The 18,399-nt window shown below is 35.9% G+C and overlaps 1 protein-coding gene across 4 annotated transcripts in view; it reads left to right on the forward strand.

Moving 5' to 3' along the window:
• The window catches only part of COP1 (COP1 E3 ubiquitin ligase), a 251,041-nt gene that overhangs the window by 19,191 nt on the left and 213,451 nt on the right, over nucleotides 1-18,399 (forward strand). For all 4 annotated transcript variants that reach the window (XM_072648565.1, XM_072648563.1, XM_072648562.1 and 1 more), the window contains exon 3: nucleotides 9,292-9,389. In XM_072648565.1, coding sequence (XP_072504666.1) covers nucleotides 9,292-9,389 — 98 coding nt within the window. The remainder of the gene's footprint in view (nucleotides 1-9,291; nucleotides 9,390-18,399) is intronic.

The following is an 18,399-nucleotide window of genomic DNA, read 5'->3' on the forward strand; positions in this document are numbered from 1 at the left end:
TAAAAGTGAAACAGAAGAGTTTCTCTTTTATCCTAAAGAGAATTGAAATCTACTAGAGTTTATCAAGTAAGAGAGTGATAAGATTAGTTCTATATTTAAGGAAAATCTTTTTAGCAGTAATCTGAGTGGGGAATCACTTGAGATAGGTAGCTCAATTAGGAGATTGATTCTAGATGAGTAGTGCTGAGGGCCTGAATTTAAGGTGGTAGTTATGTGATCAGAAAGGCCAGATGAAAGAAATATTGTAGAGGTAGAAATGGCAAGATTGGCAATGCTTGGTTATGCAAAGTGAGAGTGACTTAGGAGTTAATGTCAAGATTACAGTCCTGGAAGTCTGAAATAGGTAAGGTGCCTTTGATAGAAATAGGGAAGTTTGGACAGGGATAGGTTTGGGAGCAGGAGAATGATGAGTTCTATTTTGGACATGCTGAATTTTAGATATTTCACACTGGCATATGCAGTGTGAAATGTTCAATAGGCGATTCAGTAGCTTAGGGATGTTGTCATGATGAGAATTTAATCTTGGGTGTTAATGAAATTTCCAAGATAGAGTATATAGAGAAAAGAAAGAAAAGAAGAAAGGTGGGATTACTACAGAGCCTTGGAACACCCTAGGGTTAGGGGCAGGCATGCTATATATATATCACTCAGAAAAGAAGACTGAGGAGTGGTCAGGCAGGTGAGAGGAGAACCCAAAGACAAGAAAGTAGGAGCAGAATCAATTGCAACATGTATAAATTAAGAAAGATTGGGACTAAGAAAAGATGGTCACATTTGCCATTTTAGAGATTATAACTTTGGAGAAAGCAGTTCTAGTTGGCAGCCATATTTGAAAGGGCTGAGTAAGAGGAGAGGAAAGGGAGGCAGAAGCTCTTTCTAAGAGTTTCCCTAAGAAAAGGAATGATAGGAGAATATCTTGAGAGTATGGTAGGGTCTAGTGAAGGTTTTTTTTTTCTTTAAGGTTAAAGGAGATGGGTCAGTTTAAAGTAATGGGCAAGGAAATAGCACATAGGAAGAGGTAGAAGATATGAGGAGTTGTAACAGTAAGCACCCCAGCATGCACAGGGGGTGCTGCTATCACAAGTTCTTAGATCTGCATTCATAAAAGGAAAGGCACTTTTGAGGGGTTAACAATCACTTTAATCAAGCACATGTATCATTCTTTTAACCAAGCACATATATCATTCACCTAGTTCAGGGGAGGCACAAAATACAGAGAAATCAAAAAGTCCACAGACATGGCTTCCTCTGTCTGACTGTGATTCAACAGACAGGTCTGACTGTCTGACCACAGAGAGGGAAAGCAGCAACATCTGGGTTTTCAAGCTGGGGGGGGGGGGGGGCGGGGTCTTTACTGGCTTCCCAGAGCCCTCATCTGGCCAAGCGGAACACTTCCAGTCAGTAAACCCCAAAGTAAAACCTCAGCTCTGAGTATTTATACCTTTTTTAGAGCCAGAGGGCATCACAACCCTTGAGAATCAGTGCCTCAGGCCCATTAATGGGTGGGAAAGATCTATAATCACTTAAAATAATTAACAATACAAATATGTATACTGATTCTAGTTAAAGAAACTCTTGTTTCTGTACTCTACTTCTACTAAAGACCCTTGATTGATAAAGGCAAGATTCAATCCAAGGCACTTGATTACACTAAAACAAAAACAGCAAAAGATCCCTATTTTGCTTGCCATCACACTCCACCCTTCCAGGATCCTTGGCCTTACAATCTAAATGGCCATGGATCCTGAAACAAACAGAGGCTTGATGCTTCTTGATTATACTAAAACAAAAACAGCAAAAGATCTTACTTTGCTTGTCCTTACAGGGGGAAAGGAGGTATAGAGAGGAAGGCAGGAGGGAAAGGGGGAAGACCGAAAGAAAAAGGGTAGAAAGATGGAGGGAGGGAAGGAGGAGGGAAACAAACTTAGTGATTGTAATTGTAATCATGTTGGCTGAAATGGATCAAAGGCACAGGTAGTATGATTGGGCTACCTCCTTTTCAGAGACAGTGGAGGGAATGGAAGATAATGTGATGGGCTTTTGAGATGAACTGAAAGGGAGGTTAGAGGGCTTAAATTGAATTGCCTCAATTTTCTTTGTAAAGAACTGGTCTTTGGCATAATATATATTACATAATATAGTTATTTAGTTTCTATGATAATCTGGTTTGTTAATTTCTTGCAATATTGTATTTGCTTATCTTTTTTCTGCCACTTTTTAGATTATAGTCCTTTAGGAACATATGAGATATGTAAAATATTTTTCAAACTTTAAGGCATTTAAAATTTTAGCTATTATTATTAATATCAGTATTATTATTACTGTTGTTAAAGGGCAGTTGGTGCCATTTGTTTTAACTCAAATGTATGCCTTTTCTGTGCAAGGCACTGTGATAGGTTCTGGGTTATACAGAAATGAAAAATGATATGGGTACTTGAGGAGCTTGAATGAATTAATGAAGAAACATTATATACTTACTATGTGTCAGAAACTGTGCTAAGCACTGGGGATACAAATACAAAAATGAAACAATCTCTGTCCTGAAGGAGCTTATATTCAAACAGGAGCAGGTAATAAACATTGTGTAGCACTTAGACACAGTGCTTGGCAAAGAGTAAGGTCTATAAAAATGTTAATTGTTGTTGTTATTGTCATAATTCTATTATTACATATAAGGTAGTATGGTAGTCAGGGAAAGGTGTTTGGTCAGGTAAGACAATAGGGACTGTAAATGAAATAATGGAGCGGTTGATTCCTTTTTTAGAAAGCAGTGGTAATGTTAGATTAGTATTAATACCAGAACAAGAAGTAGAAAGTGTGGGGTTGGAGGAGAGGCAGAAGATGGTTAAGGAGAAATATTAGTTAGGCCTGGGCCTAGTTAGATAAGATTGGCTCTTGGCAGTCAGGATGGTATAGTCCAGGGGAGAAGTGCCATTCCTAAGTGACTTAGCTCCTCCAGATCAGGATACCCCAAGGGAAAGGCAAAAATCTATAATAATATTTTAGAATCACAGATGTAAAAATGGGAGGGACCTCAGAGGACATCTGGTTTCATCCCTTCAATATACAAATGAATAAACTGAGAGCCAGGAATGTTAAGCGTCACACATATAGTAAGCATTACAGGTAGTTTTGGAACCTAAGTCCTTTGATTAGTGCTACTTCTCCTTTGCACTTTGGTTTCTGCAATGTTAGGGGCTAAAAAAGGGACCTTTTAAGTTCAGTGTCTGGCACACTATCTTTCCTCTCCAACTTCTGCTGTCATTTTAGTGATATCACTGTTCTCCTTTCCTCATCTTGACTCCTTGGTGAAGCAGTTCAACTCTACACGGTCATTTTCTCTCAAGAACCTTGCCCCCTTTTCATATTGTTGATCTTCCCCTCCCACACCTGAATCTTAGATTATTCCTACCATCTGCTGCCTTCACTCCTTTGTACAAGCTGCTGAACAAAGCTTGAGAAAATCACCTAATTGTGCCAACTGAATCCATTACAAGTTTATGTTATATAATCTTAACTGGGCCCTCCCTATAGCAAGGCAATCTTTTTACATCTTAATTGACTTACTGTACTACTCATCGTGGCTTTTCCAAACCTTTTGTTGCTCCTGAGACTTTCCATTAACTCCCCCTATACTTATCCTTTAAACTGCTTGCCTTATGTTTCACTGAAAAAATTGAGGCCATTAGCAGAGTTTTGTCTTCTCCCCTCCTCATCACACTTAACTCAAATACCGTCTGCCACTATCTCTTCTTTCACACATCTCACATGAAGAGGAGGCTCTTTTGCCATTTGTTAAATTAAAATGCCATGACCAAGTGTTTGCAGTGGTTTTTTTCTAGTTCTAAGATTCTGTGAAATTTCATATTTTTGCCTCAGATTTATAATGCATATAAATTAAAAAAAATAAAAATGACTTTGGGTTGGTGGGTGAATGAGATGAGTATTATTTGAAATTAAGAAAAATTTAGAATTTCAGAGGGTCAGTCTTACCTTGTAACAGTTGCTCACAACTTTTGATTTTCTTGTCATAAAGTTAAGGATAAGAACTGATCAAATCGCTGATAGATGTAGGTCTTTGACATTGTCTGGAGAGAGAGTATTTGGAAAGTTAATGAAAATTCTATATCTGAGCAATAGATAAGACTGGAGAGAATTTATGCCATATGATACCATGCTGTTTTAACCAGATGAAATTTCTATGCCAGTTCTTCGCCTATTCTGCCTCTAACTTGGGTTTTTATTTTTCTTTCCTCCTTTCTTGGAAGTGAAAAAATTGAACCTAGTAGTAAAGTAGTATAGTAAGTAGATTTTGAGCAATATGCATATATATACACACACACACACACACACACACACACACACACACACACATACATATATTTGTTTTGTTTTTCCGTTTTAAGTGAGAGAGGAGGAAGACATTACAAAGTACAAATATTCGGAAATGTTATACAGAATAAAATAGGTTTCTCTTTTAAGATTCATTGCTTCATAACATTTTTTCCTTAACCTCTGTTTTTAAGCCAGTCAGTTGCCACATCTTACTGATTCTACCTTCCCAGTATATTTGGCATCTGTCATCATCTTTTTACTTGGATAACCATTATCCTAATTCAAGTTCTCATTACTTCTCAGCTGTTAACTTTACAGTAGCTTTTTAATTGTTCTCCTGGCTTCTAGGTTCCCTTATCCAATCTATACTTCACACAACTACCAAAATTATCTTCCTAAATCACACTAAAACAATCTTCCTAAAGCATGTAACTATGGCACATTTTTGCTTAAGAATGTCCACTATTTTACTGTTACATATAAGTTAACATATAAACTCAACATGACATTTAAAGTCCTTCATGTTCTGATTCCAGCCCTTTACCTCTATCTAGACTTCATATTACTCGCTTTTCTATGTTCATTGTTCTAGTTTAGGTGGGTTGCTTTATGTTATATGGATTTACCTTTTACTCTCCTATCTCTTAGCCTTTATATCTCCTTTTATCCACACCTGGGTACCTAGAATGAGTTCCTTCCTTGATTCTACCTCAGAAATCTTACCTTCTTTCAAGGTTCACCTACTATATAATAGTATTATAAATTTAGAAAAGACTTTCAGATGTCTCATTTAGTTCAACCTCCACATTTTGCTTCCTGCTTATAACTTTTTGATAAAGTCCTTAGTTATTAGTTTTCTTATCTTTTTCAAATTATGGTTTATGTACTGGTCAGCTTCTATGTCATAACCTCCAGTAGAATGTAAGGTCTTCGAGGGCAGGACTGTTTTTCAGTTTTCTCTTTGGATCTCATTTTCTAGCACTGTGCTCTGCACATGGCAGGTACTTGTGAATTAGACTGGATTTTTGTTTAGGATGAAACTTAGAGTGTTTTGTTAGTCATAATTCCAATTTGATAAACTTAGAACTATGTTAAAATATGCTTTATTTCTTTTAGAACTGAAAGAGTCCTTAGAGATCCCTAGACAAACCTCATAGGATCATAGTTCTAGAGCTGAAAGGAACCTCAGAAACCCTCTAGTACCTTAAAATTGAGGAAACTGAGTCCCAGGGAAGTTCAGTGAATTGCTAGAGGTTACACATATTAAATGACAGAGCTGGGATTTGCACCTGGGCCCTCTACCTTGAAGTGAATCACTTTTTTTTACCACAGCAACACTGTTTCCTATACCTCTTTTTGCTTTGCTTTTTACTTACAATCACCTCACTCAATAAATAACAATAGTTTTTCAGATTTGTGATTTTAGATGTACTCTTTGTGAGTGACCATTAAAAATTAGTTATGCAAAAACTCATGTTGGCTTCCTAAGGATAAAATCATACAACTCAGAAGTAGAGCCAGGATGGTGGAGAAAAGGCAGCAACTTGCCTGAGCTTTCCCCAAACCCTTCCAAACACCTTTAAATAATGCCATAAAACAATTCCTGTAGCAGCAAAAGGACCTACAAAAGGACAGGTTGAAATAATTTTCCAGCCAATGATAACTTAAGGTCAGTCTCACTGGGGTGGGAGTAAAGTATAGTCCAGCTGCAGGCTGTGCCGGTACAGACTGGGCCCCAGCAAAACAGGAGCAGGCCTTGGGAGCCACTGAATCTGCAGCAACAGCAGCTCCTTCCAGAGTTCTCAGCCCACAGATGGTAAGAGAGTTGAATATCTGATAAGGAGATTATAAGGGTTTATTTACTGGCACTGGGAGTAGGACTCTTGCTTTGCCCATACTTGAATCTGGTTTACTGTTCTGGGTCAGTCCTGGGGCAGGGAGGAGCACTAGCACATCAGAGCTTGTGGGCTGCAATAGAGCAGAGACCCTCATTATAGTTCCAGGGCAGAAAAGAGTGCTTGTGGTTGCTCACAGACCAGAGCACAGGCCAGGAGAGTAGTAAACACTCTCCTTATATTATGCCACCTTGGAAGAACCAAAAACTTTCAGGTCCCTGGAAGTAAGTATCTCTGACTAAAACTGTACAAAACCCTGAAGTGTGGGACAGTGCACCCTCTACCCTGGAAACAGAGCCCCACTTTAACAAAGAGATTAGAGTCAAGAAGTAGACTGGAAGAATGAGCAGACAATAGAAAAAAATTCTGACCAAGAAGAATTTTGAAAATCAAGTAAGAAAAATAGAGGAAAAATTGGAAGAGAAATGAGAGTAATATAAGAAAATCATGGAAAAAGAGTCAACATCTTGGTAAAGGAGATACACAAAAAAATGCTGAGTAAAATAACACCTTAAAAAATAGTCTAATCCACATGGCAAAAGAGATCCAAACAAGTCAATGAGGAGAAGAATGCATTGAAAAGCAGAATTGCCCAGATGGAAAAGGAGGTACAAAAACCCACTGAAGAAAATAATTCCTTAAAATTAGAACTGAGCAAATGGAAGCTAATGACTTTATGAGAAATCAATAAAAAGTAAAACCAAAAGAATGAAAAAAATAAAAGACCATGTAATAACTTATTAGAAAAATAACTGACCTGAGAAATAGATCCAGGAGAGATAATTTTAATATTATTGGACTACCTGAAAGCCATGTTCAAAAAAGGACCCTAGACATCATCTTTCAAAAAATTACCAAGGAAAACTGTCCTGATATTCTAGAACCAGAGTGTAAAATAGAAACAGAAAAAAATCCATTGATCATTTCCTGAAAGATCCTCAAATGAAAACTCCCAGGAGTATTACAGCCAAATTCCAGAGCTCGCAGGTGAAGGAGAAAATATTGCAAGCAACCAGAAAGAAACAATTCAAGTACCATGGAAGCACAGTCAGTGTAACAGTAGATTTCGCAGCTTCTACATGAAAGGATTGTAAGATATGGAATATGATATTTCAGAGGGCAAAGGAGCTAGGATTACAACCAAGAATCACCTATCTAGTAAAACTAAGTATAATCCTTAAGGGGAAAAAATTTCAACAAAATTGAGGACTTTCAAGCAATTCTTGGTGAAAAGACCAGAGCAGAATAGAAAATTTGACTTCAAATACAAAATCAAGAGAAGCATAAAGAGGTAAACAGGAAAGAGAAATCATAAAGAACCTAATAAGGTTAAACTGTTTACATTCCTACATGGGAGGATGTTACTTGTAACTCATAAGAACTTTCTCATTAGTTAGAAGGAGTGTATATAGACAGAGTGCACATGTGTAAGTTGAATATGATGGTATGATATCTGAAAAAATACAGTTGAGGGTGAGAGAGGAATGTACTGGCAGAAATGGAAAGGGAAAGGTAGAATGATGTCAGTTATCTCACATAAAAGAGGCAAGTGGAGGGGAAGATGGGGGACGTAAGAGGGAGTGAGTGAACCTTACTCTCATTGAAATTGGCTCAGAGAGGGAATAACATACATGTTCAAATAGGTATGAAAATCTGTCTTACCCTACAGGAAAGTCAGAGGGAGGGGTATAACATAAGTGGGGCTGATAGAAGGGAGGACAGATTGAGGGAGGTGGTAGTCAGAAGCAAAACACTTTTGAGGAAGGAGAGGGTGAAAGAAGAGAGAATAGAATAAATGGGGAAATATTATGGGGGAAAATATAGTTAATCATCATAACTGTGAAAAAAAATTGAAGCAGGTTTCTCTGATAAAGGCTTCTTTTCTCAATAAAAAATTCCAACTGATAAATGATCAAAAAGATATGAACGGTGTTAAAAGGAAGTAATCATGAATTACTGAATTACAATCATGAATTACATGAATTACAGTATGAAAAATTGCTCTAAATCACTGTTGATTGCAGAAATGAAAATTAAAACAATTTTGAGACACTACCTCATATCTATTAGATTGGTTAATAGGACAGAAAAGGAAAATGACAAATGTTAGAGGGATGTGGGAAAAGATGAGATATTAATGCCCTGTTGGTGGAGTTGTGACCTGATGCAATCATTCTGTAGAGCAATTTGGAACTATGCCCAAAGGTCTATAAAATCCTTTGACCTAGCAATACCACCACTAGGTATGTATGCCAAAGAGATAAAAAACAAAAAAGAAGAGGACCTAGATATGCAAAAATATTTGTATCAGCTCTTTTCTGGTGGCAAAGAATTGGAAATTGAAGGGATTTTCATCATTTGAGGAATGGCTGAACAACTTGTATGTGATTGTGATGGAATATTATTATGCTATGAGAAATGATGAACATGATGCTCTCAGAAAAACTTGGAAAGACTTACAGAAGCTGATGCAAAGTGACATCTGCTGTGTACAAAGTAACAGCAATATTGAAAGGTGCTCAGCTGTGAGTAACTTAGCTATTCTCCGCAATACAGTGATTCAAGATAAATCTCAAGGTTTCATGTCAATGATGAAAAATGCTTTCCATTCCCAGAGAAAGACCTGATGGTATCTAAATACAAATTGAAGCATACTTTTTTCCTTTATTTTTCTTGAGTTTTTTTTTTACAACATGACTAATATGGAAATATGTTTAGTATGACTATACATGTATAACATGTATATCAGATTGCTGGCCTTCTCAATAGAGGGGGTTGGGGAGGTGGAAAGGGAGAGAATTTGGAATGCAAAGGTTTTTTTTTTTGTTGTTGTTCAGTCTTGTCCAACTCTTCATGACTCCTTTTGGGGTTAGGGTTAGGCTTAGGGTTTGAGTTCCACTCAAAATTTTAAAAACGAATGTTAAAATTGATTTTATATGTAACTGAGGAAAAATAAAAAATACTAAACAAAATTTAAAAAATCATACAATTGAGTATAACTTTTTTGAGTATATAATATGTCATTGATGTAATTTTTTTCTTTTTTTTTCCTTACCAATAGCTATAAATGTATCCATCAGAGCCTGGAAGACAATAATAGGTGTCCCAAGTGTAACTATGTTGTGGATAATATTGACCATCTTTACCCTAATTTCTTAGGTGAGTATTTAGAAATGATTTCTTTCAGATGCCACCCATTGTGTAGATCTGATAATTTAAGTTTTGACTTTCTTAGAGATGCCAAGTTAGAGACAAATAATTAGGATTTCATTTCTAGAAGACTTGGCTATACTCATTAAAAAAACCATATTTTAACTCTTTAAACCTAAAACTAATATTTTGCACAATTTTCTGTTTTTTAAAATTTTATAATGTATAGATCTTTTTATATACATTCAGAAGTATACATCTGATTAGTAGATGTTACTTTTGTAGTGGTTGTGTTTCTTTTTGAGGAAAACTGTGTGGCACAGTGAATAAAGTTCTAGAGTTGGTATAAGGAAGATTCCTCAGCAACTTACTAGATTTGTCATTCTGGACAAGTTACTTATCCTCTCTAAGCCTCATTTTTTTTCTAATCTGTAAAATGGGAATAATAATAGCACCTTCTTCATATGGTTGTTGTGAGGATCAGTTGATAACATACGAAGAACTTTGCAAACTTTAAAGTGTTTTGTTAATTGAATAATGTTATTTTAACTTCACATCGATTCAAATTATAAGGTTACATTACATAAATAAATATTCTCAGCTTTCATTCTTCTTACAAAACTTTATAATGATTAAAGAGATATAAAATTAAATTCAGTTCTGTCTTTGCATCAGTAAAAGTGGAAAGGAAACTGTTGAGTCTGAATAGCTTTAGTCAATTTAGAATCTAAACTCCTTGCCGTAATAGCATATAGTAGAGTCTTTTTTATGTAAGATGCAGTAATGTGTTTTTTAAAGATTAAATTCCATAGTAAGGAAAGATTAATATATCAGAATAGATTTGTATCACTAGGAATGTAATTTAAACAATCTAATTTGTTAAGAGATTGTTACATAGTTTATGTAATATAGTTAAAGATTTTTGAGGAATTATAGTAAATTCAACATTTCTGCCTTGTTTGGAATCTTGCTCTTGATATTTTTTTTTTTACTCTTTTTGGATCTTTATACTTTTCTTCTCCCATGGGCTATTTCATTTATATGTACAAATCATATATATATATGACATATATATATATGAGCTATTCCTTAGTAGATAAATGGTTAAAAAAAGATATAAATATTCCTACACACACATTACATATACAAGTTCTTTGTACATCTTGGGTATCAGACCTTTATTGGAGAAATTTGCTGCAAAAATTTTTTTCTTGTTATTTCTCTTCTAATTCTAATTGCATTACTTTTCTTTGTATAGACAGTTTTCAGTTTTATATAAGATCAAAACTGTCCATTTAGTCTCTTGTTAAACTTACTATTTCTTGTATGGTCAAGAACTGTTCTCTGTGCATAGTTGTGAAAGTTATGCTGTTTCATATCTAAGTGACAGACTTAGGTTTCTTAATGTTTATTTAGGTTCAAATAGAAATTTAGATTTCTACTCTTATAGGTTTCTTAGAATCTATTGTAGATTTCTAGAATAAAGAGTATAGAATTTTAGATTTCTTTTTAGAATCTTTTCTTGTTTATCATTTTGTTAGATTTTGTTAGGTATGAAATAGGAAATGTTTAGGTCCCCAAATATTGTACTTTTTCTGTTTCTCTCTGTAATTTAACTTTTTCTTTAAGAACTTAGATGCTTTTCCATTCAGTGCATATATGCTAAATATTGATGTTATTTCATTATCTGTGATACGTTTAGAAGCATTAGGTGGTATGAGTACTGGACCTAGAGTTAGGAAGACCTGAATAGAAATGTTGCCTCAGACAACTGTTGGCTTTGTGACCTCAGGCAAATCACTTAAACCTCTCTCTGCCTCCGTTCCCTCAGCTATAAAATGGGGATGATAATAGTGCCACTCTTTCAGAATATGAGGATCAAATATGTTACTTGGAAAGCATTTAGTACAGTGCCTGGCCCAAGTAGATGCTTAATGGTTGCTTGTTTCCTTCCTTCTTTCCTTTTGTTAAGCATAATAGGTTTTCTGCTTCTTTCTTTCTGTTGTCTTTTTTTAATGTTCCTATTCTCAGATTATGATTGCTACTCCCATTTTTTTGAGTTTGTCTAAAGCATACTTCAATTTATCATTTTAATTCTTTGTAAATTTTAAGTATGTGTGTATGTATATGTATGTATCTATTTACTGTAAGCAGCATATTGTTAAATTGTTTTCCAATCCATTCTGCTGCCCTTTTCCATTTTCTAGGTGAAGTCATCTAATTACATTCGTTGGTATTATAATTTGCATATTTTTTTTCTTCGTATCTTTTTATACTTTTTCCTCTTTTTCTATCAGCCCCTTCCTTATAAAGTTGTTGTTGTTTGTCTTTGGTTCTCGAAGAGTCCACAACATCAGGGAAGTGATGCTATGACTACAAGTGAATTGGATTTAAGTGAGGGAGGACTGTGCAAAGCTCAGCCTCACTTTCTCCTCTGGAACCATCTGGGTTCCATGGTGAGATATAGATCAGGATGACTGGAGATGGCCTTGGATATTGTAGAGTCCTTGGCCTTTTTAAACTAAGGTCGTTAGCAGGTCTCAGTTTGACTGAGGCAACGTCCATTCAGTGATTAAGGCTAGGTAAGAAATGACCTCTTTGTAAAAAAGAGGATAGAGGAAGAGAAGGAATTTGATGAGTACTAGTTATCTCTAATTTATCTAGTGTTTTCCTACTTCTCTTTCTTTCTTTCCTAAGCTAAGATCTCAGTTTCTTTCTTCAACTCTTATTTTTAATCTCTCCTGTATGATAATCTCTCAGAAATTGAAGTTTTCTGTGTGACAGTTCCTTCCTGACTCTGTTCTCCTTCTTATACTCCCATTTCCTTTATCGCTTTCCATGCCTACTTGTCTGTTGAGTTACACGCCAAACCTTGTATATCTCTGTGTGTATATGTGTGAGTTTTCATTCCTTCTTTGTCTTGTTCAGATAAGAATAGGGTCATGTGATTCTGTTCCCTTGCCCCCTTTCTTTATGTTTGTCTACTTTTCTTATGTGCCCCATTTATCTGAAATAGTAAGTTCCTGTCTTCTTCTTCATTTATTTCATAGTGTGTTCTTTTTCTGTCCATTTTCTTTCCTTTAAAAAACCCAGCAAAACCAAAAAGACCCTCACTCAGGCCCCGTTTTTGTTTTATTTCCTGCTCTCTGTAAGCCTTGAAGACATAAGATTCTGAAGGGGTACTTCATTTTCCCTTGTTAGAGCATATCCCTTCTTCATTGTTTAGTTCCTTCCAATTATTCAATCTCTTTACCTTTCTGTGTTTCTCTAGCTTATAGATTTTGCATTCCATAATGTATCTTCAGTTTTGATATTTTCATCAAGAATTATTGAAAGTTCCGTATTGTATTAAAAGTCAATTTTTCCTTCTGTAGGATTATGCACTTTTACAGAAGAAGTTATTTTTGGGCTTAAGTGTTTATCTTTTGCCTTTTTGTATATTATATTCTGTGATTTTCTCTCCTTTATGTAAATTGTGGCCAAGATTTATTTGTTTGATCATGGCTATGGTTCCTTGGCATTTGAATTTTTTTTCTGGAGGTTGAAGTATTTTTTTTTCTTTGCCTTTTGGCAAGATTAATATCTTTGCAATGACATTCCTGGGGCTTTTCTATTTGTGATTTCTTTCAACAGGTGATTGTAGATTCTATTTTCATTTTGTTCCTTTGTTTCTAGTAGATCTGGGAGGTTTTATGATTTCTCAGTATAATGTTAAAGTTTTTTTGTCTTTGTTTTCTTGAATTTTGGTGATTCTTAAATTTTTTCCTCTATGTCTGTTTCCAAGTTAGTTTCTGATGGTAAATGCCTTAAATTTTCTGTTTTCTTTTAAGAATTTATTTCTTCACAACATTGTCATTTTATAAATTGTTCTCTTGGTTCTCTTAATTTCATTCTGCATCATTTCATATTTTCCAGGATTCTCTGAGATTATCTCTTTCTTCCTTTTTTATGGCACAGTAACATTCCACTAGTTTCACATACTCTTCATCACTTTCCAAAGAATGTAAGAGGCAATATAAGGCATTCCCTTACAAGGTAGCATAAACTCCCCAAAATGAGGCCTTACTTTAATCTGGTATAAAAGTTTTTCCTCTTTAGTGGAGTAGCTGTTGAGAAATTTGCCTATTTGACTTTCATTTAGACAGAAAGTCTTGTCTTCACTGTCACTATCACCATCATGATTGTTAGCTCTCCTTTTGTTTCTACTCCTCCATTAAAAACACATTTAAAACCCTAACCTCCTTTGTAGCAAATTACAAGCAAAATAAATCCAAACAGTGGTGCTATCTGAAAACGAATGCTTCATTCTGCCCCTTGAGTCCATTGCTTTTCTGTCAGGAGCTGGATTGCATGCATCATTGTTGGTCCTTTGGAGTCATGGTTGGTCATCACATTGACCAATATTCTGGAGTCTTTCTGAGTTGTTTCTCTTTGTAGTATTGTAGTTGTATGTGCTGTTCATTTCACTCTGCATCAGTTCATAGGATCAGGCTGTAATACTTGAAGCTCAGTCTCCTGATCTTGTTGATGAGGAGACTCAGATATGTTTGTATAAATATGGTTTTTGTTCAGAGGATGTTGTTGTTGTTGTTGAGTTATTTTTCAGTCGTGTTTGATTCTTCGTGATCCTGTTTGAGGTTTTTCTTGGCAAATATGCTGGAGTGGTTTGCATTTGTTTCTCCAAATCATTTTATAGATGAGACTGAGGCAAACAGGGTTGAGTGACCTGTCCAGGATCACACAGGTAGTGTCTGAGGCCAGATTTGAACTCTTGAAAGAGGAGACTTCTTGACTCCAGGCCTGGCACTCTGTCCATGGTGCCACCTAGCTGCCTCAAAGGACAGGGCCTTATAATTGGGGGAGCAAAGGCATAAAGACTTAAGACAGTGACTGAAACAGTATTATGCATTAGTATGATTTACTTGTATAAGTTCAAGTAATACAGTATAGGCAGGTTGGGAATATGATAGTAGTATATAATAGGAAAACCAACTTTTTTGGTGTGTAGTTTCTGTTCTTTTGTCTAAAGCCTTGGGATAATAGGGGTGAGTTTGTGTGTGTGTGTGTGTGTGAGAGAGAGAGAGTACATATGTATGTTTATGTATGACACAGATCTGCTAACACTTTGGGAGTATGACTACTATGAAGTCGAGACACATGATGGGGATATTAGAGTGGTAACTGACAATGATGTTACAGATCTTTTAGGGTTTTGAGATCCATCAGTGGATCCTGAGCTACTGGTTGGAGACAATTTCTTTCCCTTCCTCCCCTCAAGGGGCTTCCCTCTTCCCTAAACAAGGATAGAATGAGACAGGCATAAATAAACAATAGTTCATATGAGAAGTCCTGGGGACTTCAGTGTGCTGCAAGCTTAGTGAGTGTGATGTGTCAACCAAAGCAGGTCATCCAGTTTAGCCTGTGTTATTAGAAGCATCATGTCCAGAAACATGTAGATGGTGGTCCTGGTATACTTTACCATGGTCAGATTATATCTGAATTCTATCCCTTTTAATAGTACAGTAGTATTCCATTACATCTATAGACTGTAATTTGTTCAGCCATTCCCTAGTTGATAGGCTGCCCTTAGTTTCCATTTTTTTTGCTACAACAAAATGTGCTGCTATAAATATTTTTGTACATATGGATCCTTTCCCTCTTTCTTTATTCTTTGTGAATTATATGCCTACTTGTCATACATGTATTGAATCATTCTGTACTAAATTTCATTTTCCTGGACTTTAGTAGTAGTTTTCTAACAGATCTTCTAGCCATCTGTGTCTTCACTTTCTTTAATCTATTCTTGATACTGTTAGAGAAATAATTTTTATTACATATAGATCTGGTTATGTTATTTCTCTGCCCAAAACCCTTAAGTGGTTCCCTTTCAACTACTGAGTAAAGTTGGGCAGCTAGGTGGTGCAGTGGATAGAGCACCAGTACAGGAGTCAGGAGGACCTGAGTTCAAACCTCACCTCAGACACTTGACACTCACAGCTGTGTGACCTTGGGCAAGTCACTTAACCCCAATTGCCTCATCCTGATGAATATCTGGTCACTGGATTCAGATGGCTCTGGAGGAGAAGTGAGGCTGGTGACCTGCACAGCCCTCCCTCACTCAAAACAAAGTCAAGTGCATGTCATGTTATTATTTCTCTGATGGCATGGTCTTCTTTGGCAACGAAGGACAAACACACAGAGTGAAGTTCAGACATCTTTGCTTAAAATTCCAAACCTTGAGTAACTTGCCTTCATCTGCCCTTTGTAGTAACTCTGTTGTACACTTTCCCACCATGTAATTTATGTTCCAGAACTGGTATACATACCTTATACTTAGCATCCTCTGCTCACATTGTTCTTTATACCTGTTGAACACATTATACTTATTCCTCGCTGTTGAATTCTTACTCGTTCTTTAAAATGTAACTCAAATGTCACCTCTTCTAAGAATCCTTTCCTTGTTCTCATCTACCACCTTAGTTGGTAATGACTATTTTATTTAGGAACTTCACATAGCACTTTGTTTATACTGTTCTTATTCACTTAATGTGGTTTCAAAAAAGTTGTCTTCTAATTTGTTAATGTCTTTTGACTGTCCTGTAAGATCCACAAGAGCATATCTTGTTTAAACTTTCTGTCTAGAACAGTGCCCTGTACACAGTAGGCAAATAACAAATAAAATGTTGAATTCTCTTTTTACCCTTTAATTCTTGTAACTAATTGTGACTTTACATAAATTTTTAGGCATCAGTCAGTATGCGAGTATTGATTGAGAAGAGTTTTCTTGTCACATATGATTTAAAGTTAAATTTACAGTCCCTCAGCATTTGCAGGGGTTAGGGACACAGGACCCCTGCAATTGTGAAAAACTATGGATACCTGTAGGCCCACCCTTTATTTTTAATAATTCTCATCATATTTAGCAAATAAAACAAGTAAAGCAACACATTGCACCCATAAAAAGTTGAACCTTCTGTGAGAGAGATTAGAGTCTTTTTTACTAGTCATTCTTCACAGGCATCAGGGTAGCAACAGTGGCTTCACAGATTTCTTTCTCCTAAGAAAAGCACAAGATACAAAGATCACTGCTGAAGAAAATCATGTGACTGAGTCTGGATGGTAGAGAGATAGGGCAGGGCAGGGGCGGGGTGTTCCTCAACCTGTAGTTCTTCAGCTCACTGAAACTTTTAACAAAATTTAACTTCATAATAAATATACGTATATATACTTATGATAGTAAATGATAAAGTTGATTGATAATATATGATATTTATGCATTTTTAACTTACTGAATTTTTTTTATACGTACACACATCATTTGTAATTTCTTCAATATACTGCAAATCTCCAAAAATTCCCATTTAATTATTGATGGTCAAACCTTGAATAACCAAAATCACAAATGTCAGATCTATGCATGTGAGGGGATGCCTGTATTTGTAATACAAGCAGAAGTTAGTTTATTGGTAATTATTAGTAGTATATATTGTCAATAAACAGGTACCTTTACAAATTAATTCTATGAAAGGTGATCTTCCTAATTGCATTAGCAGTTAGCAGTAAATCAGACTACAACACAACAATTACAGTCATGTAATCTCGGAATTGGAATTAAAACAATTAATTCAAGACATAGCAGAGTAAGGTCCCCTTCTAAAATATATTTGTCATATATATATATTTGTCATATTATTATATGACAAATAGTTATCTTGCTTTTGTTTGGAAACTACTAGTAAGAGGAAAATTTACACCTTCCTGAGGCAGCTAATTTCATTTTTTGAGAGCACAAATTGTTGCATGAAATCTCCCTCTTTGCAATGTCTATCCATTGCCATTGCTTTTAATTGTGCTTCCTGGGACCATGCAGAACTAATCTCTCTGCTTTTTCATGGGTCAACTCTTCAGATACTTAAAGACAGTTGTCATGTCCATAGAAATATTTTCCCTTCCAAACTGAACATTCCTAATTCCTTAAAATAATTATTATGGGACATGAACCTGAAGCCTTTACTTTTTAGTTTTTTGCCTCTGAATGCTCTCCAGCTTATCACTTTCCTTCCTAAAATATGATTCCTAGAATTAATAATAAGCACTAGCATTTATAAAATACTTTAAGGTTTATAAAGTGCTTTACAGTATTTCATTTGATCCTCACAAGTAACCTTCTGAGGTAGGTGCTGTCCCCATTTTATGGATGAGGAAACTGACATTGAGAGAGATTAAGTGATGTCCTCAGGGTCACACACCTAATAAGTACTCGAGGCAGGTTTCAGCTTCAGGTCTTGACTCCAATTCTGACACCTTTTCCATTGTGCCACCTCCCTAGACTTTTTCAACAGTTTACTTATTGATCTTCCTGTCTCAAGTCTCTCCCTACTCTAATCTACTTTCACTAAACTACTAAAATGAGGCCTGACCATGTCACTTCCACTCAGTGAGCCCAGTCTCTCTCCCCGTTGCCTCTGATTAAATATAAACTTTTCTTGTTGACAGTTATTGTCTTCCACAGGCTAGCCCCAGTTTATCTTTGTAGCCTTGTGATGCTTTACTCTCCTGCCCACATTTTATACCTGAACTGGCTTTCTGGCTGCTACACATTCCATACCATCTTCCTGTTCTCAGTGTTGAAAATGTAGTTCTTTTTCATCTCTGACCTTTCAGGTCCTTCATTTCTATTTTTCATTTATTTGTTTTCAGTTTTCTGTGATCACTTCCATAAGTCTTAAATTTTCTCCCTCCCCCCTTCCTCCCCGAGATAGCATACAATCTTATATGGGTTCTACACATCTTAAAACTCACAGTCAGACCTTCCACACAAGCACCTTTCTCATTTCCTTCCCTGCTCCCTGCTGTTAAGTTGAAATACATTTGTTTTATATGTATTTTGTATGTACTTATATATTTACATGCTGTCTCCCTTGATATGATGTGAATTGCTGGTGGACAGGGACTCTGTGTGTGTATGTGTGTGTGTGTTTTGGTATCTCTCAAGGCTTGGTAAAATGCCTGGTACCAC

This window comes from Notamacropus eugenii, chromosome 2 (genome assembly GCF_028372415.1).
Source record: "Notamacropus eugenii isolate mMacEug1 chromosome 2, mMacEug1.pri_v2, whole genome shotgun sequence".
Taxonomy (NCBI): domain Eukaryota; kingdom Metazoa; phylum Chordata; class Mammalia; order Diprotodontia; family Macropodidae; genus Notamacropus; species Notamacropus eugenii.